At 36.4% G+C, this 27,846-nt stretch overlaps 1 protein-coding gene and 1 long non-coding RNA gene across 3 annotated transcripts; one reads left to right on the forward strand and one right to left on the reverse strand.

The window, feature by feature from the left end:
- Window positions 1-1,322: 1,322 nt before the first annotated feature.
- Window positions 1,323-27,711, reverse strand: LOC142089753 (uncharacterized). Of its 2 annotated transcripts, XR_012676294.1 has the most exons (13): window positions 27,665-27,711; window positions 25,573-25,685; window positions 22,569-22,661; window positions 22,053-22,107; window positions 20,692-20,757; window positions 19,606-19,697; window positions 16,715-16,857; window positions 16,209-16,390; window positions 15,217-15,873; window positions 14,305-14,397; window positions 13,349-13,451; window positions 5,040-5,183; window positions 1,323-1,365 (listed from the first exon to the last, which is right to left on the reverse strand). It is a non-coding gene; the product is annotated as an uncharacterized LOC142089753 (long non-coding RNA). The 2 variants fall into 2 exon arrangements; XR_012676295.1 differs by lacking the exons at window positions 14,305-14,397; window positions 22,053-22,107.
- On the forward strand, window positions 11,880-26,755 carry SPO11 (SPO11 initiator of meiotic double strand breaks). The gene is made up of 13 exons (XM_075166602.1): window positions 11,880-11,977; window positions 14,603-14,716; window positions 17,748-17,836; window positions 18,452-18,518; window positions 18,732-18,840; window positions 19,478-19,564; window positions 21,270-21,306; window positions 21,529-21,638; window positions 22,556-22,655; window positions 23,973-24,010; window positions 25,544-25,620; window positions 25,815-25,926; window positions 26,636-26,755. Exons 1-13 carry the CDS (start codon window positions 11,880-11,882, stop codon window positions 26,753-26,755), a joined length of 1,158 nt encoding a protein of 385 aa, XP_075022703.1.
- Window positions 27,712-27,846: the final 135 nt, after the last annotated feature.

Below are 27,846 nucleotides of genomic sequence, written 5' to 3' on the forward strand. Positions count from 1 at the left end.
GTGGATTTAAAATCCTAAGGGAAAGGTGAAAACTTGTTGGTGTCACAAAGTATGTGAAATAGAATATCTGCAGTTTAAATGATCAAAATTAACCCCTTTACACTAGCACACATATTCCAATGTGGTGTTCTAAACAGATGATAAGATAAATATCACAGCTGATGTAATAAATACCTGAAAGTGCCTGTAATAAATACAAGAAATAACCTGTCTTGATTATTCAAGCAACTGCTGCTAGTTAATTAGCATGCTCACATTGTTTGGGCCAATGGATTTTTGCAGTTTCTTTTCAATAGTTTTTCTTTTCTTTCCAACTTTTTTCTTTATCCCGTTGGACAAAGTGATGCAATGGTGCCCACACAATTCAATGAATTAATTAGAAAAAGCTAATTTTTGATTCAAGATGATAGTCAATATTACACTGCAAATTAAGCGCTTCTGGTTTTCGCTTGTACAAAAAGAACTCATTCCTCATCAAAAAATGGCATTCTGTCCACTACTAATTGCATACAAAGAATTTTAAACAAAAATGTAGCGTACAGGTAACATATGTAACATATGTATGTAACATACATGTGTGATAAAATATGTGTAACATTGTAATATGTGTAATATTGAAGGTAGCAGATATCTGAAACAGTAAGAAACCAGAGAGTGGTGATTTTTTATTTTATATTCGGTTCTTCAATTGTAGTCATACTGGGGTGTTGTTTTAGTAGTTGTTGAGGGTTTTTTGGTTTTGTTTTCAAAGAATGCCTAAAAAATGAGTAACATTTTTTCTCAATTTTCAACTGAACCTCCCACGCTGCAATTTATGGCCATTGCTCCTTGTTCGGTCATATGACACTACCTACCAAGGAGAACTTGGCTGTCGTCTCTGTAACTACCATTCAGGCAGAGATCAGTCCTTGGCCGCTTTTTCACCGGGATAAGCAAGCCCAGCACCTTCAATCTCTCCATTTAGGTCATGTGCTCTTGGCCCTGAGCATCTCAGTAACCCTCTGCTGAACCTCCTTTTGATTCTCCACACTGCTCGTGAATCGGGGGAGCCAAAACTGGGCGCAGTACAACCAGCCCCTCTCTTTGAGTATGTCCAACTCCACTACGGAGTCCCTGTGCTGCTCCACCACTGCTGACTGCCCTTTTCCTTGCCAAACTGTGCTGGTACACACAGATGTCTGGGAGCATGTTGCAAATCAGTGCAAGAAAGGGTTTAAGCACTTCAGCCTTTTCCTCATTGTCATCTTTAGGTCACCTTCCGCAACTATTAGCAAAGCCGTATTTTTCCATTATACTTGGCTTTAGAGAAGTTGACTTCTGTGCAGGATACTCTATCTCTCTGTTACCACATAGATAGGGGCATGACTAGAAAAAAGGAGAGTATGACAGGTTTTTCCATGGATGAATAACTTCTGCATCTGTGCCCTGGGGACTGTAAATAGCTAGTATAAATCAATGCAAATACGCTATTACTAATCTTGCCAGTAATGATATGAGAATGAATGGAGTACAAAGATGAACTTTACATCTCATTAGCACCAATGCCTCACTGCATTTATAGGCAAGTCTCTTACCTAGGAATTCAATTTGCAAAACTTACAGAACTGTTTTTTCTTTTTAAAATTACGATAAAAATATGCTTTTGTGCTGCAGAGATATGTTTCTCAAATAATAAGTCCATTCTGGGGTTTTACAATTATGAAAACTTGAAAACAGTTATTGATAATCATTTCTCGAACACTCAGCATAAAGTATGTTTATTACAGTGTTTTAGCATGACTGACCTCAGTATATTGTTTAATATATTTATTACAAGTGTGTAATATAAAACACTGAAACAAATGTATCATTTCAAAGTAAAAGTTTTCTCTCAGTTTAACTCTCCAGCAAAAGACTGAATGATCTGTAACACAGAAAAAAAATCAAGGCTGTTTTACTGTTACCCCATGATAGTAGAAAATTAGTATGAATGAGCATGATGACGATATATTCTGCAAGAATTTATCTTGTGAAACAGGCAACATGTAATTTATGAAATGAGAAGTTTTCCACTATGAGTGGAAATCAGTTTGAGTCTCCATAAATATTGGCTTTTGCATCATGTAAATGATTGATTTAGGGTTTGGTTTTTTTGAGTTCTACATTACCAGTGACTAAATCCATCTGATATGAGTTCAGTGACCTCTTTGGTTTGTGTTGTGTTGTTTTTCCCTCCGCACAAGGAGAATAAGTACAATATGAATGTGAAATAAGTTCCCGAGAGATGCATGCTCCCGAAATCAAAAGATGAGCACGGAGTGTTACGAAAACCTTTCGGTCTCTCATCTTTCAGACCTCCAGTCTCTGAGTTTGAAGGCTATGCCCTAGTTTTTCAAAATACATTCCAACAGAAAAAGAGATAATATTTTCTTTCATAATCTGCCTGTTTGTTTAACTGATTTATCCTATTTTGGCCTTTCTTTGTCTTGTTTCTTCCAGTTCTAGCCTGGGAGATGTCTAGATTGGCTTTCCAACTTCTATTTATCATTTCCTTCCTACCAGCCACTCTTTTGGGTCTTTCCAGTGTAACAGTGACATGAAAGGGTTTAGGTAATAATCTTGTAATGGATTGCTGCACCAGAATGAAACCTCATTTCTTTTTTTCCAGGACTCCCTGGGAATCCTTTTGCTCCAGCCTTTTTCTCCCCAAGGAGATTATACAAAGTTGTTCTTGTGGCCATTCATTCTGTCAGTGTGAGTGGACAATCTGATTCCCATCAGTTCCCATGGGTAGAGCCACGATTCCCAGAAAACGTACCGTCAGCACAGCACTTCTTAGAACTGTTAGAGTCGCTTCCAAATGCCAGGCCAGAAGTGCCTGTATTTCAGTAGTGTGTCAGTAATGCCAATACATACACAAATCTGTAGAGATTTGGATCCTTCCAGACAACTGATGTGGTGTAATTGTCTTCCTTCTATTAATTACTCAAATTATCACTTTATTGCTAATATGCTTGTGTGAATCTGAGTATTTATTTCCCTGTGGCAACTATTTTTTTTGTTTGTTGTCAAAAATGGCTTTATATAAAGTTTCGCCTTTTTCTGTCAGAATATATCATATATATGAACATATATATGAATATTTATTTTAGATTGTAAATCTTTATAATTAAGAATCCTTGGAAAACTATAGAAAGTAAAAAATGTTTTTAAAGTATCCAAGAGGCAACGTTTTGTTTTTCTTACTACTTTCCTTACATGTCACGATATAATTTGTTTGGGGAATCCAATTTTCTGGAAGTAAATCTACATTTCAGCTAATGTAGTCTCTATAGAATAAGCATGTTCTACAGGAATTAACTAATTTTAATGGAATAATTCTTTAAATTATTTTAAGTCAAAAATGAAGATTTTGATGTATTGGCCACCATAATATGGCTGAAATATCTAGAAAATCAATTTACTTAAAACTTAAAGGAACAGTTCTCTCCTGCTTGAATCTTTAAGAGCCAATATAGCGTAATAGCAGCTGTTCAGCAACACCTATTATTTGCTTACATTACATCACTAATATGAGGCACCCTGTCGTTAAAATGAGAGTTAGGAATTGGCTTTCCTGATTCGCTTCTTAGCATTTTATAATTTTGCTGAGGATATGATCTCATCCAGCTCTCCACACCAAATAAGAATCTGGATTGGTTGATAAGCATGTTAGTTTTCCTTCGGATGGAGTATCAGACTTTATTAAATGGCTGAAAGAAAACCTTCAGCTTAATTTATAGATAAAGCTTTAAATATCGTTTTCTCAGAACTAACGGATGGACGATAGTATCTTCAGCAATGCCGTTTCTACACCAGTTATTTTTTATTTCTTCTCCTTGACATGGTAGGGTCCCAATCTTGCATTCCTGGCACTCAAAACTCCTAGTGAGTGCATCCAAACATGCATGCCTTCCAGCACAATGCATGAGAGACCCTTTAACATTACAGAGTAGAGGACATGCAGAAAAATACTGAAATAATAAATTAACACTACATCAGATGTTTAGAAAGGAACTGTCTCTCTGATAACAAGTGCTAGACCCACCAGTCATCCACCTGTGCCTACGACAGAAACAGGAATTCTTAACCTAGAAGAGGTACTGCTGACAGCAAGTGGCTATTTATTGTTTATTTATTGTTTATTAAAATTAATGAGCTAACACCAAAAAAGCTTGGCTTTTACAGAGGCATGGAACGGTTGTATATTTCTTTCTAACAACATATATATGATCAGAAGGCTGATGACTGAGATGTGAGATCTGTCAATCAGAGACTACAGCAAATGATTTTGTTAATATTTTTGCACTGACTTAATTAGATACGTTTTTTTTTTTAAATGATTTAGTTAAGCTGATGCAACATCCGGTAATGGACATAGCCTTGCAGATGTAGAGATGTTGTTAACATGTAATCATAGTAAATTATTATAATGTATCTTATATTAGTAAATTCGATAAAGGGTCTTAATCAATTGCATCAGGATGTGATTGAAAGTTCCCTGCCTACTTTACCATTTTGCCACATGTTATATATCAGAAAAAAAGTATTCTTCTGTAAAAAACCCAAGCTTTTTCCTTACTATAGATATGCATGGACATTGTGCATTTATCTGTGTGGGAAAAGTGACCGCAATAGCTATTTCTGAATAAACTATCCATAATAGCTCCCTGTGTGGATATTCTAGTCTGGAAAAGTCATGGGTCAGACAGTAAGTTGTTGCAGAATAGCTTATTCTGCAATAGCAATTCCAGTCAATTTTCCAGTGTAGAAAAGCTCTTAGTCCACAGCTCCAAACTCCTGTTCGTGCCAGAAGATTTTGTTTTTAGAGAATAGTATAAATTTGTTCTATTCAATTCTTTAAGGCCCAAATTCAGCACTGAACTCCCTTTGGGATCAATACATGAGATTCAGCCAGGGAGAGCTTTATATTGTAGAAGTTTGTATTTATGTGCACAGACTCCATAGTTTTATTAACCAAACATTTCATTAACACCTTCTTGTAGCTGTGAGCTGTATACCTTTTCGGTTATGGGACATCCTTGTGATTATTCTGGTCCAGCAGCTTCTAGAGCCCAGTCCTAAACCAGAAGACAGAAAGTTGCCTGGAAGAAGATCCATCAAGCCAGACTCAAGACGGTTGGTAGCTTTCATCGCCAACAGCACTGAAACAAGGCAAAACAGAGCAAAATGTCATACCTTCCTCCATGCCCAAATACAGACGATGGTTAACAGCAGTGACATCCAGCTGAGACATTTGAGTTTGCTCTGAGTACAGAGAAAAGAGTGGTCTATAAATATGCAGAAAGACTTTGCAAAATGTTTGAATGGACTAAAAACGTATCCTGGAAAGGCAGCGCAGAGAAGTCTTCACTGAAGGCAATCTCACTGGATCCAGAACTACTTATACACAACCCGGTAAGACACGTTTTGGGCTGGATTCATGTTTACATTTGAATTATGGTTTTTCTCTTCTCCTCCAGTAAAAAAACCCCAGCAAACCAAGAATAGACATCTATGCTATTTTTTTTATTTGATATACTTTTTACTGAGCCTTAGGACCCTCAAAAGCAAATGTTGCCATTTATCTAAAATTACATCACAGTGCCCCTGGCATTTTTGTGGTGTGGACCAATTAACATTAGTAGTTTAATTAAAATCACCAAATGCATTTTAAAGGATGACATAAAGTTGATTTTAATCTAGGCTTCCAAAAATGAAGTAGAAGTCTGTTAATCAACTGCCTCACCCTTTTCATTATTTATATGGCCCACAGTACTCAGTGTCAGAAAAGACTCCTACGTCATCCTCTTACTTCACTTTCCCCAGGCATTATTAAATAGTTAATAACAAAGGTCTAAAGTCCATCCCAGGTTTTACCTGTTGGCATAAATCTGGGGCCATGACAGCACTGGTGTAGCATTCATATAAGTGAAAGAACAGATTTTGGCTCAAGTATTTTTAATGTACAGCAGCTGGCATTTTTGGGTTTAAAGAGCAAAATCACACCTGAGTTTTCATGCTTTCTAGGATTTTGCCAACAAAAGGAAAACAGAAAATAAACAAGACATTTTGCCTTTTGAAAGCCAGAAGAAATGGTGCAGCTGTTTCCAAGACTGCTATGTTCAAGCTGTCTCATGAACATGGAATGGAAGATATTCTTGCTTTCCAGTTATGTTTTAGCACAAATGTCTTCCATTTGTTTGTTTCAACATATTTTCCCTTTAACACATTTTTTTAATCGGAATTTTTCCTAATAACATGTTTATTCAATATTCAGTTAAAACCAGATTTGGATTTTTACAAGCATATAGATGTTTACAAATCAATTCATTAGATATTATTACTGCTTCTATGGTATGACATGTAGCTACCTGAGAACTTACCACTGTTGACAAGCGGGTTTGGTCAGATTTCTACCGTCTAGACAATAAGAGCAGCTGATTTCTGGGAGCTGCTAGAAAGAGTGGAGGGAATTGGCTGTAACTCACCCGTAGTCCCCTAGCCTTATTATTTATTTAGCTGCTATATGAGGACTTCAGCCCAGATTTTAATTTGATTCGCATTCCTAGCAATGAAAAATGGGGTAATAGGTAAATGATAGGTGTTTCTCTCTCTTAGAAATAGACAGGCATTAGGTGGAGAGAGTGGCATCATGTATTTGCCTGATCTCTTTTATTATTCAGCTGTCATGGGATTTTGATATAGAAGACAGGAGAGAAAGAGTTTATCATTTTGTCCATCATATAGACAATTATATTTATTATTTGTATGTGAGAGAGGTTCTTCAACAGCAAGACAATCTCTTTGGTTTTTTTCAGCAGTCACTTACACTCAAGTACACACACAGTACAAGACATGGACCTGTTGGAGCGGGTCCAGAGGAGGGCCACAAAAATGATCAGGGGGATGGAACACCTCTCCTGTGAAGAAAGGCTGAGAGGGTTGGGGTTGTTCAGCCTGGAGAAGAGAAGGCTCCAGGGAGACCTTATTGCAGCCTTTCAGTACTTAAAGGGGGCTTATAAGAAAGATGGGGACAGACTGTTTAGCAGGGCCTGTTCTGACAGGACAAGGGGAATGGTTTTAAACTAAAAGAGGGGAGATTTAGACTAGATATAAGGAGATTTTTTACACTGAGGATGGTGAAACCCTGGCACAGGTTGCCCAGAGAGGTGGTAGATGCCCCATCCCTGGAAACATTCAAGGTCAGCCTGGACGCGGCTCTGAGCAACCTGATCTAGTTGAAGATGTCCCTGGCCATGGCAAGGGGGTTGGACTAGATGACCTTTAAAGGTCCCTTCCAACCCAAACCATTCTGTGATTCTATGATACATGGCGGCTTGGATGTTTCAAAATGTTTTTTCTATGTTCCTCCACAATATGCTCTTCAAAAGAATAATAAAAGTAGTAGAATGCCCAACTTGCCCATATAAAATCCTATTCTCATTTTTTTCGAACTTTTCCAAGCCTTAGAGCCGCTACAACTGATTTTTTTTTTTTTTTTTCAGGTAGGGTATATGCCTTCAGCCTGCAGTTCCTGCTTTAAAACTGCGGCAAGTATGAGAAGCTGATACAGTAACTGGGACTACAGAGGGTGAATCAGGCTAAAGGAGTGTCCTATCTTAGCATGAGACCAGTTTAGGAATGAGAAATAGTGGCTATGATAGTACTGGGCAAGCTCAAACTTCTCAGCACATAAAAATTATGTCTTCAAATGTTCAGTCACGTAATGCTGCCTGTTTGCAGCTTAGTTATTGTCAATGCACGTGGCATTTATGCTAAATTAGGAAAAAGCATTCTTTTATTTAATTTACTTTGTGTTTGTTTGTCCCAAATATCTGCCTTGCCCTGCCACCCAAAATACTTTACTGCCCCTAAAAGCATTAGAAAATGATGGATCTGAAAATCAGTGTGACAAAGGTTAGATGAAAGTTACTTTTCCTTTTAAGAAAGGCCTGTTAGAGTTTATTTCTGGCTGAAAGATAAAACACAAAAAGGAGGGATGGTAACAAAACCCCACTTCCTCTTATGGTGATTTGGCTCACCGCAGAATAAATATTTTACAGGTGTTTCTCACTCCAGAGCTAGGTAAACTGAAAACATGTATTAGTTTTGTGGTTTTTTTAACCAACCATGTTAGTTGGAAGGAGATATCCCATTTGAAGTTGTTAGCTGTTAGCAGTGAATGACTTTTCATCTCCTATTTCTCTGGGCTTTGCTCATTAGAAAAAGATCAGTAACTTTTCATGTAGCTGGCAGGTGATAGATCTGGCTCCTGTTTCGTCCTAACTTATTTACAGTAAAATCTGTTGGCTCACAAAACGTCTGTCCTTCCAAGGATTGTCCAGATCACAACCAAGGAAGCCAGAAAGAAATTGAAGCTTGCTGGAACACAGAAGCCATATTCCCGAGAAGCTCTTAAATGGCTGGTGGAGATTTTTTTCCCCTGTTCTTACTGTAGTTTTTGAGCCTTCATCTATCTCCTTAACACTCCGATCTGGCCCAAATACTTCTGCTTGCACTGAATCACTACCTTTTACAGAAGTTTCCCTTTTTTTTAGGGTTGAGGGAAAGACTGGATTGCACATGCTATTTGACATTGATTGAAAATAAGCATATCAGGTCCACAGGTGTGCCTACCAGTCTATTAAAAGAATTAAGGACAGACCATTTGGTGAGAAATACTTACCATTGCAATCATGAAAACTTAATGTAAGATACTAACTACATATGAAAAGAGGAAAAATCTTTTGATAAGGTATGCAGTGAAGAAAAGGAAAAAGCATACATATTTTATATATTATTAATTCTACTGATGCAGTTATTTATATATCAGAAATCAGTAACAAGCAGTTTAAAATGTTGGCACTAAGATAAATGCACATTTTTGTTCTGTATAGCTCTTTCATTGTGTAGGATGTAGTGATAGCAACAGGTTTTGGACCAGACAGGTTTTTCTTCAGCAGTTACAGACTGACTTTGAAATTGGCATCAGACAGCTCATACAGACTATTTCATAGCACAGCTTCCTCCAAAAGTGTACTGATAAGAGCATGTGTTTATAATAGGAGACAACCTTAAGGGAACTTTTTGGTAACAGGCTATCTTTTAAAGCAAACAAATCTGAAAATGTTTCATTACGTATCATACTTGTTTTATCAAGGACTAGTGAAATCATAGTGTTAAATTTAACAGCTTCAAAGTAGTAATCTTCTTTTCTCTGCCATCTGTGGTGCCCTCTACTGCACATCTTTGTAGAAGCAAGACAAACGTTGAGATAACTGCATCGGTTATACTGCTTTTTTCACATTTTTCTTTCCATCTTAACATTTAATAATGGTTCATTATTTGTTTTCCTAATAATTTTCCTTCTAATATATATAAAACATGCAGTCAGTATTTGCAATTGAAATTCCCCCCCTGCCCCGCCCCGAGCAGAGTTTTAAAAGGGGAAATAAATAAAGAAGGAAAGAGGGCTTTAGGAAATGAACCTGCCAGTTCATTTATTGATTGTAGTTCATTTACTGGTCATACTCTGGATACTAATTTATGTGGTTATAAATACTTATACATATTTACCTATATGTGTGCAATATTAAGGTTCAAGCATGGAAATTTTTGTTACTGTTGCTTGTTTTCCAATCTCTGTTTTGTTAACTCAGGTATAAGCATTGAGTATTTTGATTGTGCTTTTTTTATAGTTGCTGTTTGCTGCTATGAAGAAGAGACAAGTCATTAAATTAGCTTCTCACAAGTTGATGTATATAGTTTTGTTTGCAATCTGTTGCTAGGGGCATGATATAATTTTGTCAGTTCTATATCAAACAAAAATCTTTTGATTTTGATGTTGAATTGTTGGAAAGAGCTACAGAGATTTTACATAAATATTTCCGGAGTGATCTCAAGGTACCCAAAGGCCAAAGACTTAAGATGAAAGATCTGAAAATTTCAATTTATTAATTCCCCTTTCTTTTGCTCCCCCTCTGTTAATTGAAGCACCTTGTGTTTATATCATCATAGCCTGAGGTTTTCCTTGAATAAATCAATGCATGAATTTTTTAATTACCTACCCAAGCTGGATTTGGACTGCTTACTCTTATGAGTACCAAAGAAGAAAGGTTCAGGGGTAGTAGCTAATGGAACAGCAGGAGAAACCAGCTGCCTCCAACATTTTAAACGATACATCATCTAATTTGCTAACAACAAGTCTAAGCATCGCAACATTTGAAATGCTGTTGGCAGCGAGCTAGATACAGCACAGCTTCCAATATTACTGACTGCTGTGCATAAAAGATGATGTTATCAACAGTGGGCTTTACAAAATTTTCTCTAGAAAGGACAAGCCTTTAAGATATTTATCTCCTAAGTAACTGCTAACACTCTCAGAATGACCACTATGAGGCAGTCAATTATGATGATGTAATTAGAAGTTGAAAATACACTTTGGCATATCATAACTGCAAAGGTAAGAACAGTTTAATTTCCTAGGATTTGCTTTTTTTCACCATCGAGCTGCCAGTCAAGGAGCCCTGATCTCTGCACTCAAAACCCACTGAAGAAACTGAGATGCGGTTCTTCTCCGGGAGAACCCGGGGCTGCAGGGGGGCTGTTTCGGCAATGAAGAGGAACTGGCCATGCACCAGTGCACTCTTCTGGCCTTCACCAGGTCTCCCAGAAGTACTGCATTTTCTCTTTAAAATCACAATGAGTTTAATCTTTCTGAAGTGAAAGAGAAGACTGGAATTTTTGTAGGAAAAGGTGAACATCTAAAGACAACAGGTACGAAATGCACCAAAATGATAATCGCATGTGGGGTTTCTTTTCAGATTTGCAGCCTGTCTCTGGCTGTATAACGTCCTTTTTGAAGTGATGCCCTCTGGCCGAGGACACCATGTGAATCGTAAAAGTCCTGGTTCAGCCATAAGCCTTACAAAACTTAGCATTTTCTTCTGAAATCTCAGCTTCCTTGGAAGCCAGTGATTCATGACTCTTAGAATTGGGGGTTTATTGTTTGTTCAGAACACAAGTTTTTAACAGTGTATTGAGAAAGATTTGAAAACATATCCCAAGTCTATTGTAAAACTTTGGAATGCTGAAGGCAGATGATAAAAATAGTGTTAAATCCTTAATCTCAGTAGAAGTTTGAATTCCATTTTGGGGAAGGAAGCTGATTTTCAACACCTGGAGTTGCACTGGAGCTTTCAGGTTTTTTCAGCTTTCTTCCAGCCACTTAGAACAGTCAGGAAAAGACATTTGATATTAAGGGAAGAAAAAAATTGCTGGTTGTTCAGAAAGGATGAGGAACGTATTGATGAGCCGTTTAGCCGCTTTCTAGCCAGTCTGGCTGGATTTATTCCGGAAACGTGGGTGCTACGGAGTTTGTGGTTAACTATCTGCTCACCCACAGCAGCTCCAGAGACAGTTTTGGGGTTCAGTTCCCAGCAGAGGACGTGGTCAGTCAGGAAGGGCGGGAGAAGGTCCCTGTCAGAGAGGGTGGGCGGGGCCATCTCCTGTCTGTTAGCAAGAGCGGGAAACGCCATTGGTCAGTCAGGAAGAGCCGGAAAAGCCCTCAGTCAGTCAGGAAGGGCAGGGCCAGCTCCCGTCTGTTAGAAAGGGCGGGAAAAGCCCTCGGTCAGTCAGTCAGTCAGGAAGGGCAGGAAAATCTTGACTTTAGTTTCTACAGAAATTTTCTGCTTTTTCTCTCTGGCCCTATGATTTGACCTCAGATCATGAGTTTTAAGTCCAGCGCGCAGAATGAAGGCGCAGAATAGCCTTTTCTAATTTCTTTGGTAATCTCTTTTGCCTCCTTTAACATGGCTTCATCCCTTCCAGAGAAGTTGGATTGGCCTGCACCAACCTTCATGGAGGACCACAGTGTGCGTTCCACTGAAGTGCCAGCTGGGAACAAGGCCAGCTTCAGGGAAACAAGTCTGTCTGGTCATGAGAGCCACGTCCCTAGGTAAAATGTGTGAAAAATAGCACCCATACTCTCTTTCTGTGGTAATACTTAAGCAGGTAGTGCACCATTGCACCTGATGGGCTTGTGCAAAAGTGAAAAACATACTCCCCTACAAAAGCACAGGGGAGAAGGGGCTCTCACACTGCAAACAGCATCTCCATTCCCTCAGACCTCTCCAAAAACTCTGTAGGTACAGACAGAAATACAGAAAACTGTGACAAAACCAATATACTGAATTTCACTAACAAAAAACCCTCATCATTTTTTTAAAGACTTTTTCCGTACACAGTGTATCAGCCTCAGAGGCTAGAACAGACTGGGAGCATCTTAAAAATATTTTAAAAGAAAAAGGAGGAGGAGAATAATAATAATAATAATAATAATAATAATAATAATAATAATAATAATAATAATAATAATAGTAATAATAATAATAATAATAATGATGACTTGGAGAGTTCTTGGTCTTTGTAGCAGGGTATGGGAACCGCATAGCTTTAGCGATTGTACAGTTCTGGGTTTTGGAGTGTGTTGGTTTATTACATTGCAGATTTTTATTTGTAACTGTTTCTCTTGTGTATTTATATTGTTTGCTTGCTAAAGGTGCTATAATATTAATCTTTTATGCTATTAATGTTGAAGATTATTTCTTGTGCTATACAGAAACAAGTACCTACTCATGCTGCAACCTGTTAGAAATGATCAGGCAAACCCTGTGAGATATACAGTGCCTACCCCTTCTCTGCTCAGATTTCGCTCTTAACTAAACCAAACTGAATTTTAAGTAGGCATACTTGGCCAGTATTGTATGTTTGCTTATTAAAATTCAGTTAATCTCTGCAAAAAGAGACAGAATATCAGCAGGGGGTACACAAAGAATTGCTGTCCTCTTCCTCCTATTTTGCCACATTTACAACTTCTGTTGGCCAACAAATTGGGAAATTGGGGTTGGAACAGAAACCTGGACTTTCAAATTCTGCAGCAAACTTTGAAGTACATCTGGAATATTAAGACAGTTACAGTGGACAGAACAAAATGAATAAGTATCAAAGCAATGACATGGTTTAGATTTCCTATCTACCTATCTGTTTTTTCATCCATCTGCCCATACATATTTTTACTGTCTTCAACACTAATTTTTGTTATGTTGGAGGTCTGCACCATAGTCAGCTTTGCTTACCTGTTTTACCACTTGCTGCATTACACATTTAACTCACCAGCCAACCATTTCCTCTGTGCTTACTAGAATTTCTATATTGGATATGGCAGTGAGATGTAGGATTTTAATTGGGAGGAAGAGACTATGAGTCTGAAAGTTAGGGAATCTTGGACTTGATTATGAAGCTATTATAGAGTAGAAAATGAATTTACATATTGGCTGCATGACCAAGCCTTCTTGTATTATCAGCACTGCAAATGCTTCACTGTTTCACTTTGGAAAGCCATTAGTCTCTCTGTGTCCAAGTGTATTCATCTGAAAAACAGAAAAAAATCTTGCATTGTGTTTTTTGAATGGTTTAATATTATTGGACAAAAATGTTAGCAATACTTGTAGGGTTTTTTCATACAGGTACTATTACAAATAACTTTTTAAAATAAAAGGTTAATACGAAACTGCTTTCAAAAAATGATAATCTAGTTTCAACAGAATGAGGAGTAAGTGGAAGCTGAATTACAAAATGGAAGAAACATATTCAGCTGATATAAGAGAGCTTTAGTGAAACTTCATTATTGTTTAAGGAGACTCTTCGCTAGGTTTTAAAGATCATTCTTGCTGATTTTGTAACAGTGGGTTAATTCATTTTGTGTGGTGTGCACTGGTATTGACTCATCTTTTCTTAGTATATTACTTAATGACAAAATTGGACTTTGCTGATAAAACTTTGAGCTAAAATAAGTTTTGTCTATTCTTTTCATTCCTACTAAACTTAAGATGGTATATAGTACACTTCTAATTTTAAGGACAGCTAAAATGTTGGAGTCAGATTGCTTATGAAAATAAAAAGCATCTGTCATAACACTCAAACCAGCCTACAGTTTTGCTGTAAGGGATCTGCTGCAAGGTTACTTAGTCTTTTTAGGTGAAAGATACAGATTTTATTCTTTTCACAGCGCATCTGTTGAGACTAAGCCTTCATATAATTAAAACGCTTAATAGTTTGTTCAGGGCAGCAGATCAAAAGGTTAACGTGCAATGGTACAATAGGAAGTATTTGTACTCTTGAATATTTTTTAAATTTACAGCATTTAAAAACAACTTAGCCCAAATCATAGCCAAAGCCAATATTACATCATTTATAGTAAAACATTAATCATTAGTCACAAACCAGCCAGTTGGTCTAAAAGTTCAGCTGGTGAGAAATTTGATGGTTTCAGGATTGAATAGAAATGTACTTTTAATTCCGTCCTCAGTCATGCATCTGGAATGGAAAGGCAAAGATTTTAGGGAAACCAAACAAAACAAAATTAAAAAACAAAATAGTTCCTCCACATTTTTGAAACAAATATATCCTTAAAGCAGTTTTGGATTACATGATTTTTGTAGGAGTGGAGATAGATGATCAAAACTCAATGTAGAACTAGATTTTATCGTATGAACTGTATAATTAATTTTCTTTGTTTCAGTTCTGAAGTTCTTGAAGCAATAGAAAATGTTATTCAAGATGTACTTAAAAGCTTGGCCCAAAAAAAAGCACCTGTTCTCACACTGGCTAACAGATCCGATTGGAGGAACATAGAGTAAGTATTATGTACTTTGAAGTTCTGCCTTATATTAATATAAATGCCATGAATATAAATATGATTATGTAACTTCCAGAAAAGTTAATGTTATATAATTCTATAAGTATTAGAATCAATAAGTAATCTGACTTCTTAAAAAGTAACAGACAAATAAAAAGTAATGCTTAGTAACCACTCTGCGTGAACAGGTATCATGTATTAAGCAACAGCAGACCATAGCATAAAGGGGAATGTACAACTACTGTAATAGGGGTTAGAAAGGAAAGGGAGGTCCTATAAACAATCATTTTCTGGAAGCAGTAGAAACCAGAAATGATAAGTTGTGTTAGAGTGAAAAAATCTGTTTTAGGCTGGAAACAATTACTAGCAATTTCATCCTCCAACGCCTTTTCTGTGTTTCCTCTTTTATTTTCCTCTGCTTTTCCCCATGGTACCTTACTTTTTTAAATGATAGTGATAAACTTATCTTTTTGTTCTTCAGACAAGATGCATCTTACCTCTTCCTGTTGTATTTCTTGACTCCATGTTGTGTTCTAAGTTCATTACCGGCCAAGTAAAGCAAACCAAGTTTCTAATACGCTATCTAAATTTCAGATCTTACGCCAGCTTATCTAGACAGGATCAGAGAAAAAGCAACCTGTCCTCCTTTGTAACACACTTTGTGATTTGTAGAAGTTGCTTGTGCAACAGTATTTTTCCAAGGAGCTCATTTAAACTCAAAATACCTGAAACTGAGAGATTAATTTCTTTCTATAATACAGAAGCAAAGGATAAACGAAGACACAAATCTGTTTCTTGCCCTGTAATGGCTTTGGACGTCAGTGGGTTAAAGGATATTTAGATTGGTAAGATTGCAGAGGTGCTTGTAAGTGGACACATTACAGACATTTGAGGTTGAGAAAGCATAGCAAACCTTCCACGGGTAACACTTTGGTAGAATACTCATTTAATGAGAACAATAAATTTCTGTCAATCAAAAACCCTGAGGGGCCTGAAGGTAATCAGTTAACTGAAAGGCTTGTATGTTCCAGGGAATTTAATGGTTTGTGTCTTGATAGTTTGACAAAAATGTTTCACTCATATGTCTGTAAAATTAAAATACTATAACAAAGTTTTGCAATTTTTGGCAATCTTCGGGGAAACGGCATTCCAGGCTAGAAAAACAAATGTGAGATGTTATTTGCCATCAGAACACATAGAGGGAAAAATGTTCAAATTAAAACAAGTTAACATCACAGTGTGTTAAAAATAAGACTCATCAATCACATTAAAAAAAGCTGAACTATTATATGTGGTGGAGAAATGTAATCTCAGATATGCGTTTCCATTGAATAGTGACCTATATCCCACTTCAATGCAGCAGTAAGAAGATTAAAATAAAAATAAATAGACAAATAAAAATAAAAATAGAATGCCAAAATATAATATGAATGGAAGAAAATATAGTCAGTGAGGCTTTTTTTTTCTTTTTTAAGCAGCCTTTTCATACCTAGTCTACACAGCTGGAATCTGCTGGGCAGGAACTAGTAGAACAAGAGAATGATTTCATGTTTGAAATGTTCCTTCTAAACATTTGTAGATGCCGAGAGAGGTGTTTACCCGAGAATGATGTCAATCGGTGAGAATGCCAGGCCTAAAGCAGTACAATCAGTTTCCATTGTCCAGCTCTATCTTTCCAGAAAAAAAAAAGAAAAAAAAAAAAAAAAAAAAGAATAGATTTCCCATTAGTGGAAAGAAGATTTTATAGAAAACTCTTCTGCTGGGGTAAATGCAATCCTAGGAAGAATTACTGGATGTCTGATCTAATGCCAGTTTGCAGTTGCCTTTATGAAATATCTGTGGGAGCCACACTGGGGCTGAGGTCCTTCAGCATACTGTTTTCTGAAAGGAGCGATCCTTATTTAACCTGAGAGAGCAATCCTGCAGAGTTTTGATTACTGTTTTCCTCCCGTGCAGTTACAATGTAGGGAGCATGCAAGTGAAACGCACAAATACCTTTTAAATGTTGCAGCACAAAGGCAAGAAGGTTACTGGGAAGCTGGCAGGCAGATGCTGCGCTGTGCTGTTCGTTATTGCTGTCACTTTACGCATGTGCACCGCGGTGTGTTCTGCCACCCAAAGGATGCATGGAGCAAAACCTTTGACAAAGAGATTTAGAAACATTATGTGGTTTTAGATAAAATTATGGCTATTTTACCACCAATAATTTTTAAAAGCACATACAAAACTCTGAAATGAAAAAGAATGCTTTAAAGACAGAACTGTCATATCATAAGGCGCTAAAATAATTTTAAGTAAAATAATGAAGTGTCATTACAAAAAATAACTGACTCTTTTGGTGAAATGTGCACCTTCAGACATGAAATGGTGAAACACAAAATGGTGGAGCTCATTTAGATTAAAAAACTGTTTAGAGAATAGGATGGGCCACATTTTTGTTTCCAAAAGTTAGTAATGGAATATAATTGAGTTATTCTGATAATAATTTAAGCGCATAAATCAGATAATATTATTGTAATATGAAATAATAATGCTTTTTCACACATTCTATGTCAGAAAGTCACTGTGTCAGACTTGATTTGTATTCCAAGAATGATTCGCGTTTTTTCCTGTGTTGGTTATTCCTTTGTTTTCATGCTAAATAATAATTGATGCTGATATATTAACAGCCATAAACATGTATAAAATGTTTTTCTTGTCTCTACTTTTGTCTGGAAACATGTATTTTAGGCTTAAATTCAGTCTTGAAGTATCTTCTTGGGAAACTTTCATGTTTTGAAGCCAATGATCAGATGGGGAGCAGTTCAGTAATGTTTTGAATGGGTCATTTTGGCAGATGATGACTACTGCCTTTTTCTTTCAGCAACTCCAACTCCACCCAAGTTGTTGATTTCTGTACTGAGTCTGAAAATAGCACTAGCATATTTGATTATAGGAAAGGGGTCTGAGTCTGAATTACCTTGCAGAGAACAATTTACATATACTCAAAAAGTTTACAGTTTTATTGTATTTGTTTGCCATGTATCAGATTTAAAGATTCTGTAGGTCTACAGATGATACCACGTTGTACTACAAAACAAATAAGAAGTGACTGCCCTAGATCAGCACCAAAATTCGGTAAGTTAAAAAAGTCCAAAAGCAGAATTCTTGTTTTTTCTTGTATTTTAGTTCAAAACTTTGTAAAAAAGAAAAGAAAACAAAACAAAATCCATAAAAAATATTATGCACTGTGATTTAGAAGTGTATGGTTAATATAACCTGATATTATGACCAGCCCTTCAGCTTTTCTCTTCCCTATTAAATTATAGTGAATGACAGTGAAATTAATACAGCGTTCTTAGAGTTTCTACCCTCCCTGAATGAATATCAGCTGAAGACATGTTCAAAAGGTCTTAATGTAAAAACATCACCCTTCTTCAAAAAGCTAGCTAGTAAAGGAATCTTGGAATATGGACAATATGCTAATTTCTTTTTCTAACTCAGTCATTTAATTTCTTGGCCTGGACAGTAGGGCATACATTCCCTGACTTAACTCCATCGTATTTTTTCTAATTATGCTAGAAGTTATTAAGTCTATTGATTAGAACAGTTTCTCTGTATTTCCACAGCATATTAAAATATATGTTTCAAAGTTTTATTTTATGAGACACAAATATGGGTCAATATAAAGACAAATTATTATATATGCATTTCTGAAAATGGATAAGATTTTTTTTAAATGTATCTTTTCAGCTCTGATGCTCAAAATATTATCTATGATCTATAAGATGGTGCAGAGCAATACTTATGCAACTAAAAGGTAACATACTACATTTCTAGAATTTCAAATAAAGTTGTATTTTAAGAATATTACTGTGAAAAACAGCCTGTAGGATGCAAACCTGTAGGATAATGGATTCCTGTACGTAAAATGCTTTAGCTTGATCTGATTATCCATGCCCTCTATAAAATTCTCATGAGCCTACAGCTGTTTCAGTATTATAATTACAAATACAATATTTTGTCTTGATAGAGATATATATTATTCAGATACACTACTGTTTGGTAGCCAAAGTGTTGTGGACAATATAATCAATGACATTTCTTGCATGCTTAAGATACCTCGGAGAAGTCTACATATAGTAAGTGGCTTATTATGAATGTTTTTATCATTATTTCCAATTCATATAGATTGAACTGAAAGCTGAAATACAAAGAAAAGTTATCAGTAGGAAATACATAGTTAAAATAAAAAGTGTCATTTGTGCAAATGAAACCTAATTATGGTTTATCATAGCCCTCGAAAGATTTCTTTCTTCAGAGAAAATTCATAGAGCTTGCTTGCTCCAAAGAGTTTGGGGCAAAATGCCAGCTAAAATCACAGGGCCTTTTGCTATTATCTAGTGAAGGCAGAGCTTAAACTTCAGAGTGCAAGACATCTGCTTAGCAATTTGTACTCAAATGATTTGCTAACTTCAGGGTTAAATAAAAATTTAAAGTCAGTCAGAGATGTAACAACCTTTCAAATTTACTTGTATCTCATGATTTACAAGAATTCCTTTGTATCTATAAATGCAGTTAGCATTATTTATTGTAAGTATGCCTTTATATCCATGACGACAACAACATTGCTTAGTGTTTAAAAGGTTGATGGCAGTCGATAACTGCTTATTACTGGTCAGAATTCTTTTCAGAAGTTTCTTGTTTCACTTGTGCAATATAGTAACATAACAGCATGTAACTTCCAATTTACTGTATACAACTTACTATTTTTTTCAGCTGTCTACAACTAAAGGTTTTGTTGCTGGTAATTTGAGTTACACTGAGGAAGATGGTACAAAAGTGAATTGTACCTGCGGTGCAACAGTACGTATTATAAAACACTAACAGCAATTCATAGCATCTACCTTTGCATGATATCCTGCACTTCTTGTAGCTCAGGTTACTGTATACATTTATTGGACAGACCTGTGCTTGTGGCAAATTGTGACATTACAACCTGGATGAAAAAAGAGAGATAAAAAGTATTGCTCAACTGTATTGCAAATCTGAAGCTCAGCTATATATTCACCAGGAATATGTCCTTTGGATATGGTTTTTAGCATTACGTTCTACCACGGGAGCCTTGCAGAAGAAGGCGTATATACTGTGTGTCTTAGGCTTTATATTACAATGTTCCATCAAAAAAGTGCTCTGAATCAAAGAATCCTGAGCACTCTGAACATACATCGTTTCTGGTACAATAGATTGATTTCTGGCAGAGTAAGAAAACAAATCTTACAGCACTAGTTAACATACTTATATGGTCCTCAATGAGCTTCTTCAACCACACGGGGCAGACTCCTCTAGTAGCAACAGCACAGATGAGAGACTGAACTGAGCCTCTATAATTAGAAATCTCTTTCTGGACCCAAATTATGTTCTCATTTACAGAAGTTTAATGCTGATACTTCATAAGAGTTGATATTGTCTTCATGTGCCCAGCACTGTATGACCAAGGGTATATAATATCAGGCTGTTTGGTCTCAGGATTATCACTTATACAGGAATTACAGACATTAGAAGGGCTTGTATTGTCAACTAATTTTATCAAAGGTAGCACTGAGCTAAAGAGAAGTTTATAACCATGGTTTCATAAGAGTTAAGAGCCAAAAGTGATTTGAGGAGATGAGATTCAACTAATCTAGCCCTAAAAGATGTCCTATAGCTGTATGTAAGAGTATGAAAGCAGGAACAGAACTCAGACTTGCTGACTGTTGTCATGATTTCCTGGAATATGTGTTCATTGTAAGCCTAAGTTGGTAATTTCAAAATGGAAAGATAACCTTAGCTGCCTACTATACTTGGTTTTTAAGCAGAGTGTAAAGACCCCTGTTATTAATGTTCTTCTACAGCTCTTCATATTTTTTTTTGTTGAATTGTTCGAGCCTGGCACCGGAAGTGATTTAGCAATCAGAAGTAAAAACAGACCACACGCTTCAATATATACATACTCTTTTGCCAAGTTCTTCCTCCAGTTCCTGTTTTCTCACCCATATGCTTGCCAGATTGAGCCAATCCTAATATGAGATGTAAAGTAAACATTACTATGTCTTAAAATTGTTGCTCCAAAATAGTTATAAAATCAGGTTACAGATTAATAAAAGAAAGGATTTAATAGTCTTCCAAAAAGAATACTTAAATGTTTTAAGCCTGTATTAAATTTGCAATCTTCACACTAAGCTGACTTTTTTCTGGCTAAGACAGACAAAAAATTAATCAGGACAATAATTAATAAACAATAATTAATTGTTATCTCTGTAATGCCCATATGATGAACAATCTTCTGTGACAGTAGCACAAACACTTTTGAAAAACATAACAGGAGGACTCCTACACAACCATACAATAGAGCAGGATATGAATGGTTGAATAGGCTTATAAAGAGATGAAAATGTCAAGACTGATCTTCTACATAGAAGATGAATGGTTGTTTCAGGATGTAATTGTGTCCTTCATTACCTAATGTTGTTATTTTTAAATATCTCATTTTCTCTATTTAAAATGATTAATCTCATCTTTGTTGTTTTAGGCAGTCTCTGTGCCATCTAATGTTCAAGGAATTAAAAGTATCCTTTGAGCAAGAACTCTTGTTGTAGACTGACAAAATAAAGTAAAAACAAAGAATATTCCAAGTTAAACAATGTTCTGGTAATTTTTTCTTTGCTTGTTGGCTCTGAAATTGAGTCATGAACACTGCTTTTGGCTCCAGAACAGGTATTTTAGAGCATTTAGTTTTAATTGATTGGTGTGATGGATCATTTTACATGCAGCTAGCCTTAACAGAAAAGATTTAATCTCACATGCCAAATTTATGTTAATTGTAGAAAAAGATGCAACTTTTCAGAGACTCCTGGATGATGACTTCTGCAATAAATTGTCCCCATGTATAATGATTACGGTATGCATCTTACACTTCATATCGTCTAGCTAGACGTAAGAATTTAAATGATACTTTAGCATTGTAGTGGTGCTCAAACTTGGTCAAAAGTCCATAATAAAATTAATATGAAACATGTCTAACGATATTTTTTTTTCACTTTATTATCCTGGTAGAAATACAAAATACACATTCTAAAGACTTATTTCCTCCAAACATCTCCTTAGAGCTTAGTAGCTTATCAACTTCATGTGCTGCTGCAAAGTGGCTGCCCCACTCAGTCTCAGAAAGGCTTAACTGTTGAGTAACCTTTTATCCTTCAGGATCCTAGGTTTGGAAAACCCAAATGAAACAGAATTGGTTGATTTTGGATTGTACTGAAAGAGCTATGGAGCCTGAAGAATTAATAGGAATGTGTAAATGGAATATGCATACCTACTTCTTCTGGGACAAATTTGGCCCACAAGAAGGAAGAAACATATCCCCATACCTAAGAGAGAGAAGCATTTATACTATGCACCATACTGTCCAGTAATAGTCAGTCACAGCAAGAAGTTGTTTTATATTGTTTCATTAGTACCATAAATATTTTTGAGAAGAAAAAAGTGGCCTTTTTATACCAGCTTATACAGATACCAGGGTACACCTATACATCAACTCCCAGACCTTACAAATTATCTCCTTAAATAGAGGAATGTCTACAGTGCCTGTAATCCAGGACATCTGCTGTGCTGTGCCCCAGCCCGTTGTTCCTCCTTCCCCCCCTCACAGAGCCAAAATGGGAGCATACAACTTTCCCTGCAAAATAACTGCTGGAGAAATATTTCTGCCAGCATTTTGTTTGTTTGATTGCTTTCAAATGACAAATGTAAACACATATGTAGCCAGATGTTGTTTTAATTAATTTAAAACTGTTTGCTTTTATTTTATTTCCTTAGGGAAGAGGCATACCAGATCTTAATACACGACTTCTGGTCAGAAAGCTGTGGGATACTTTTCAAATTCCTATTTTCACCCTTATGGATGCAGATCCACATGGTAAATCTGTAGAGGTTCAATGACATAAAAGGAAAGCAAAATTTATTTAGAATATCTTTTCTCACTTTTATGGGAAGGTACTCAGAGCATAGAGATCCAACACAATCAGAAGGTTCCTGTTTTATGCAGAATATATCTAGGAGTATGGAAGGAGTTTAACTGAAACATCAGTACTAGCTTTACATCCCCATTGAATATATCCTTACCCTCTGTGATGATTTGTTGTGCTTTGATTATTAATAAGGATCTTACCTTATACCTAAAAAAGAAAAACAATTTTTATAGAATTCGTAGCTCAGAATAGAGCTAGATTTTGAAAGTACCTGTGGGCCTAAAAATGAGGGTAAGGATAGTGGAATTTTATGATCCATTGCATGATTCCACTGATTTTAATAGGAGTTAGGCACTTGACCACTCCTAAAAGTCTCAGGAGGTCCTAGCTATATCTTTACAGGGTTCAATACCATTGAAAATGTTGCTCTGTCAAGAATTTCAGCTGTTGGCTATACTATTTGTTTTGTAAAATAAAAGGAAATAACAGGAACTTTTGTAAACATTGCTCAGTTTGGTATAAAGCAAAATTTTTAACTATGTTATGATCCTTAGGCCAGACAGACATGAAGAAAACAGTATGAGCAAACTGAGTCTTTCATTAGTTTTAAAGTAGTTCACATACATTAATAATTCAGCACTCATGTCAATAGTTTACAGTAGTGAAAGCTAGAAACTACAAGTCTGATGCCAGCAGGAATAAAGTTAATCCTAAAACAAGTCCATCACATTCTGGATGTGCTGTTCTGTTACATCAGTGGCAGGCCTGAAATTTCCCTCATTTCATGAGGGATTCTGCGTATGTGAGTGTGTATGCCTTTGTCTGAATTCAGAATCTGAATTCATGTACACAAAATGTAGAAAATCTTTCATGTATCTACACTGATACCACCTGAAATTAGGGTGATTACTGCAAAATAAGAAGCAGCTGCTCAAAGTAATAGTACTAAGAGATACAGACTACACAGGATAAAGACAGATACTTTTTGTGATAAATGCTGGACAACGTGTAAAAGAGCTGATTATCCTTGGTTTTGAAATGACTGCACAGACAGCATGAAACATTTAACTATATAAAGGTGATATATTATGCTCAAATTCTCATTATTTTGACAAACTCTAAAAATAATTGTAAACCATAAAGAACCGCACTAATCATAAAGCCATTACTGGTATGCCATAAAATTGAATTCTTAATGCAGTCGTCTTAAACATGCCTAGTGTGCAGATAAACAGACGCTTGACATTTGATATTCTGCAACCTAGGTGTAGAAATAATGTGCATCTACAAATATGGATCTGTGGTGAGTATAATTTTTCCACTTCAAATATATTGTTTTCTAGCCCAGCCTTGAAGCTGGAATGTATGAAATGTTACAGCCTTTGTTAGAATGGTTACTGCCTTTTATCATTTTGTTTCAAAACAAAGACACAGTTTTTAGTATCTGCAGAAATGGCTTCTTCCTGCAACAAAAAGGAACTAGTTAACAATGACAGGTGTTTCATTTAACTATATTTCAGTTTTTCCCTGCTGCACAGGCAGTTTTCAGGAGGTGCAAATAGCAGTGTGTTCTCCATTTTGCTTTGTTTCTGCCTTGGAAGAGAAATGAAGGCTGGAGGGATCTTGGGAGGAGGACATAACTTGTGAGATAGGTGACCTTCCACAAAATCATGTTATGTTGGTAAAGATTTTGTTTTGGGGTGAGAATTCGCTTATGGATACATGTGTTAGTGTGGGACATTATGGAAGAAGAGGCAAAGGGAACAAGAAGACGTTATTATATTACACTGAAGACAATATGGAAGGCAGGCAAACTAAGGTGAAGGCAGAGGGCAGGAGCAGATGGAGAAAAAACATCCAAAGTAGAAAAAACCAAAACAAAACAAAAACCCAAACCACCAAACTTCAGAAAACTGTCAGACATTGATGATGTCAGAGTTCAAATATATGTCATAACATATGCCTCAAGGACATCCAGGGAAACAGAACTCCCAAGTTTTCAAGTGAGCTGTCACGCTTTCAGCTCTCCTACAAAGTTGTGTAAACTGATAAAACACCATCATCCAGGATTAAATTGAATTGTCAGGTTCCTTTGAAAGTTTATTTTGTTCAGTTACAGAGCAACAGGTGTATGAAATGAAACTAGAATATGTCAAGTTCATTACAAACAATGGCACTGTTCCTTTATACAACATGTAATTTGATTGTGATGCTTTGCTGTAGGGTGCTGTAGATGACAAAAGTTTTCATGGATTCTAAAAGCAACCCGACAAAATCAAGTATTACACCACCACCGCTTCTGGCTCAGAAAGCTGGAGTCACAAACCATTGGGAGCAGGGGGAGTATTCTGAGAAGTATCATTAATTGCTTATTTGTTTTTACACTTTTCCCTGAGATATTTACTGTAGCCATGATACCGGACCAGATGAACCTTTGTTTGGGCTATTTTTATATGATGTGGTACTTTCCAGCAGAAAATATCAGAAATTTCCAGATTTGATTGTCATTGCTCATCCTGGCTTTTTTTTTTTTTTGGCAATCAGACTCATATTGACTGTAAAAAACAAAACACAACAAAACAATTCAGACTAGACCAGCCTAATTTGGACTAGTCTAGAATCTGTCATAGGCTGAAGGGTGCAAGTCTTTGCGAAGGAACTGTTTCCAGCAAGGGGATATGGTAAGCTTCGGTTGCACTATTTTCTCCTATACCGTTCTGATAGAAAATACCTAATAGCTTTGTAATAAAATCTGACCATGACCTTGGAAGGCATATATCTCAAATAATTTAAACTAAAAGTCACTGAATGTTATAGTTGACCTTTCTTATTTTAGTCAATGTCTTTTGAGGCCCATCATCTCACCGTTCCATCTATGAAGTGGCTTGGTCTCCTTCCATCTGATCTTGAGAGGTTAGTTATTTCCCCAAAAGAAACAGCAGTATTCTTCTGTTTCATAGACAGGAAATGCAATCTGACTTAATGCACAAAAAGACAACTGACATTTAAATCCATTATTCTTTTCATATATTATTTTGGCTTAATATAAAGAAGTAAGTTGGAATAAATATTTTTAACAAGAAAATTTAACTTTATTTTCTTTTCAGATTAAATATACGCAAAGATGTCCTGATTCCACTTACACAGCAAGATCAAAATAAGTTAGCAAGTATACAAAAGAGACCTTATATTGCTTGTCAGCCAATGTGGAAAAAAGAAGTATGTATAAACCTATTGTTTCCTATTTCTTACTCCCCACAGGACAAATCCTATCATCTGCAATCCTCTTCCTCTTTATGATGACAAACTCTTAGTATAGCAGAACTAGTAAGGTTTTGCAGCCCTAAAAGAAGGCAAGATTGAGAAAGCCCATGCCCACTGTCTCTCTGAATCAGTGGGCCTCAATGTCTCACAGGCCAGAACTGGCAGCATTTTAAGTGTTCCTGCCATTAGTCATCTGATGATAGTATGCTGTACATGGGATTTTACCGCTTTCCAAAATATTACAGAATATATTACGTCTTTACAAGTAGGGGAATGCTTACAGCAGTACTAGCTTACTATACCTACTAGCAGTACTTAGTACTAGACCTCTAATCTCGCCTGTAGCTTTTAAACCACATACCTCAATTCAGGCATATATTGTGTGAAACGGTGAGAAAGGAAGAAAAGGTATTGTGTACCTTCTCCTTCCTGTTTATACTCATCTTAAATTGTTTGTGTTACTGTGAGGTACACGCTAGGGAACACATGGACATACTGTAAAATGAATCTCAGCTCAGTGACAGGGATTTTGCAGCACCGTTTCCAGTAATACTAACTTCACAGTTCTACATGCACATCCAACAAGTGTAATTCATATTTAAATAATTACCTAACCCTGGGTCAGGCTGTTACAGCATCACACATTAATTTGTTCTTTTTTTAGCTGGAAATTATGGCAGCATCTAAACTGAAGGCTGAAATTCAAGTTTTAACTTCTCTTTCATCAGATTATCTTTCCAGAGTCTATTTACCAAACAAACTGCAGTTTGGTGGATGGCTATGAATGCTTGTTTGCAAATGAAATGCTTTTCTTGATATTGATTTATTTTGTTGACTGCTCTCAGAAAAAATGCAGAGAGACAGAGGAGTATGCTTCAGCTTCTTGTTAGGTTTCTTTATCGCTCTATCTGTATTATCATTATTTTCCTCTTTCAAACCATAAGAGAAATTAGGATTCTTTTACAGAATGCTGTTGCTTCCATTCTGTGGCTTCTCCACTGTGAGAATGCCAAATGCAATGGTGCATACATAAAAAGATAATGAGATATGTTCTTTCTGGCCAGAAAATGTTACGTTCAAAAATATACCAAGGAATTGCTTTGCCTTCTGTCTTAAAGCACAAGATGATGCTTACCAACCTTTTTATTTTTGAAGAGAGTAAAAGACTTTGTTAACAATTTATTGCACGTGCCTCCTTTTGCAAATTATTTTAAGTACAGCACTGTGGCATTTTGCGTTTGCTGTAAATTCAGACTGAAAAGTCAGAGATAATTCTTCATTACTGCATATCTCAAGCAGCTATAAATGTTCCAGCAACCAAATTACCATTTGTCTTCAATGAACAAGTAAGGGAGCAGATGTTACTGATTAAGAATTTAATAAACAATCCTGTTAATGATGCACATCATAACAGAATCCCTTATTCTTTATTTAATTGGCTCTAAAACAGTAAAAAGGAGCAGGAAACTATGGTGATTTAAGCGTACAATGAATTTTATGTGAGGAAACCAAACTGACTGCATAGAAAATACTTCCAAAATTGATCTATACAGTCATCAGCACGGATCTTACAGATAGTATTTTCAGTAGACTGATCTAGGTTTTTTTTCTTACTACTGTTCCACCAGTATTAAATTCAAAAGGAATTAAGATTCCTGTTTATTTACTGCACAGCAGCAGTGTTACTACCTACTAGTAACTTCCAGCGTCCCGGTGCACAGGCAGCCTAGCCCAGGACGCATACACGGCTACCCCGCCGCGGGTGCGGAGGCAGCCGGAGGCTCGGGTCACGCGCAGGCAGCGGGCCGGGCGGAGTTCAGCAGCAGCAGGGCACGTCTCTGCGTCCCGCCTTAAGGAAGGCTGCATTTTCGTGAG

The sequence above is a fragment of the Calonectris borealis genome, chromosome 17 (assembly GCF_964195595.1).
Source record: "Calonectris borealis chromosome 17, bCalBor7.hap1.2, whole genome shotgun sequence".
Taxonomy (NCBI): Eukaryota; Metazoa; Chordata; class Aves; order Procellariiformes; family Procellariidae; genus Calonectris; species Calonectris borealis.

What these genes read in the sequence shown, in the direction of transcription:
- SPO11 (XM_075166602.1), top strand. Translation starts at nt 11,880, where the DNA reads ATGGAGGACCACAGTGTGCGTTCCACTGAAGTGCCAGCTGGGAACAAG. An exon ending in CATGAGAGCCACGTCCCTAG is followed by an intron (nt 11,978 to 14,602) that starts GTAAAATGTGTG and finishes TCTTTGTTTCAG; the next exon opens with TTCTGAAGTTCTTGAAGCAA. An exon ending in CCCCATGTATAATGATTACG is followed by an intron (nt 21,639 to 22,555) that starts GTATGCATCTTA and finishes TTATTTCCTTAG; the next exon opens with GGAAGAGGCATACCAGATCT.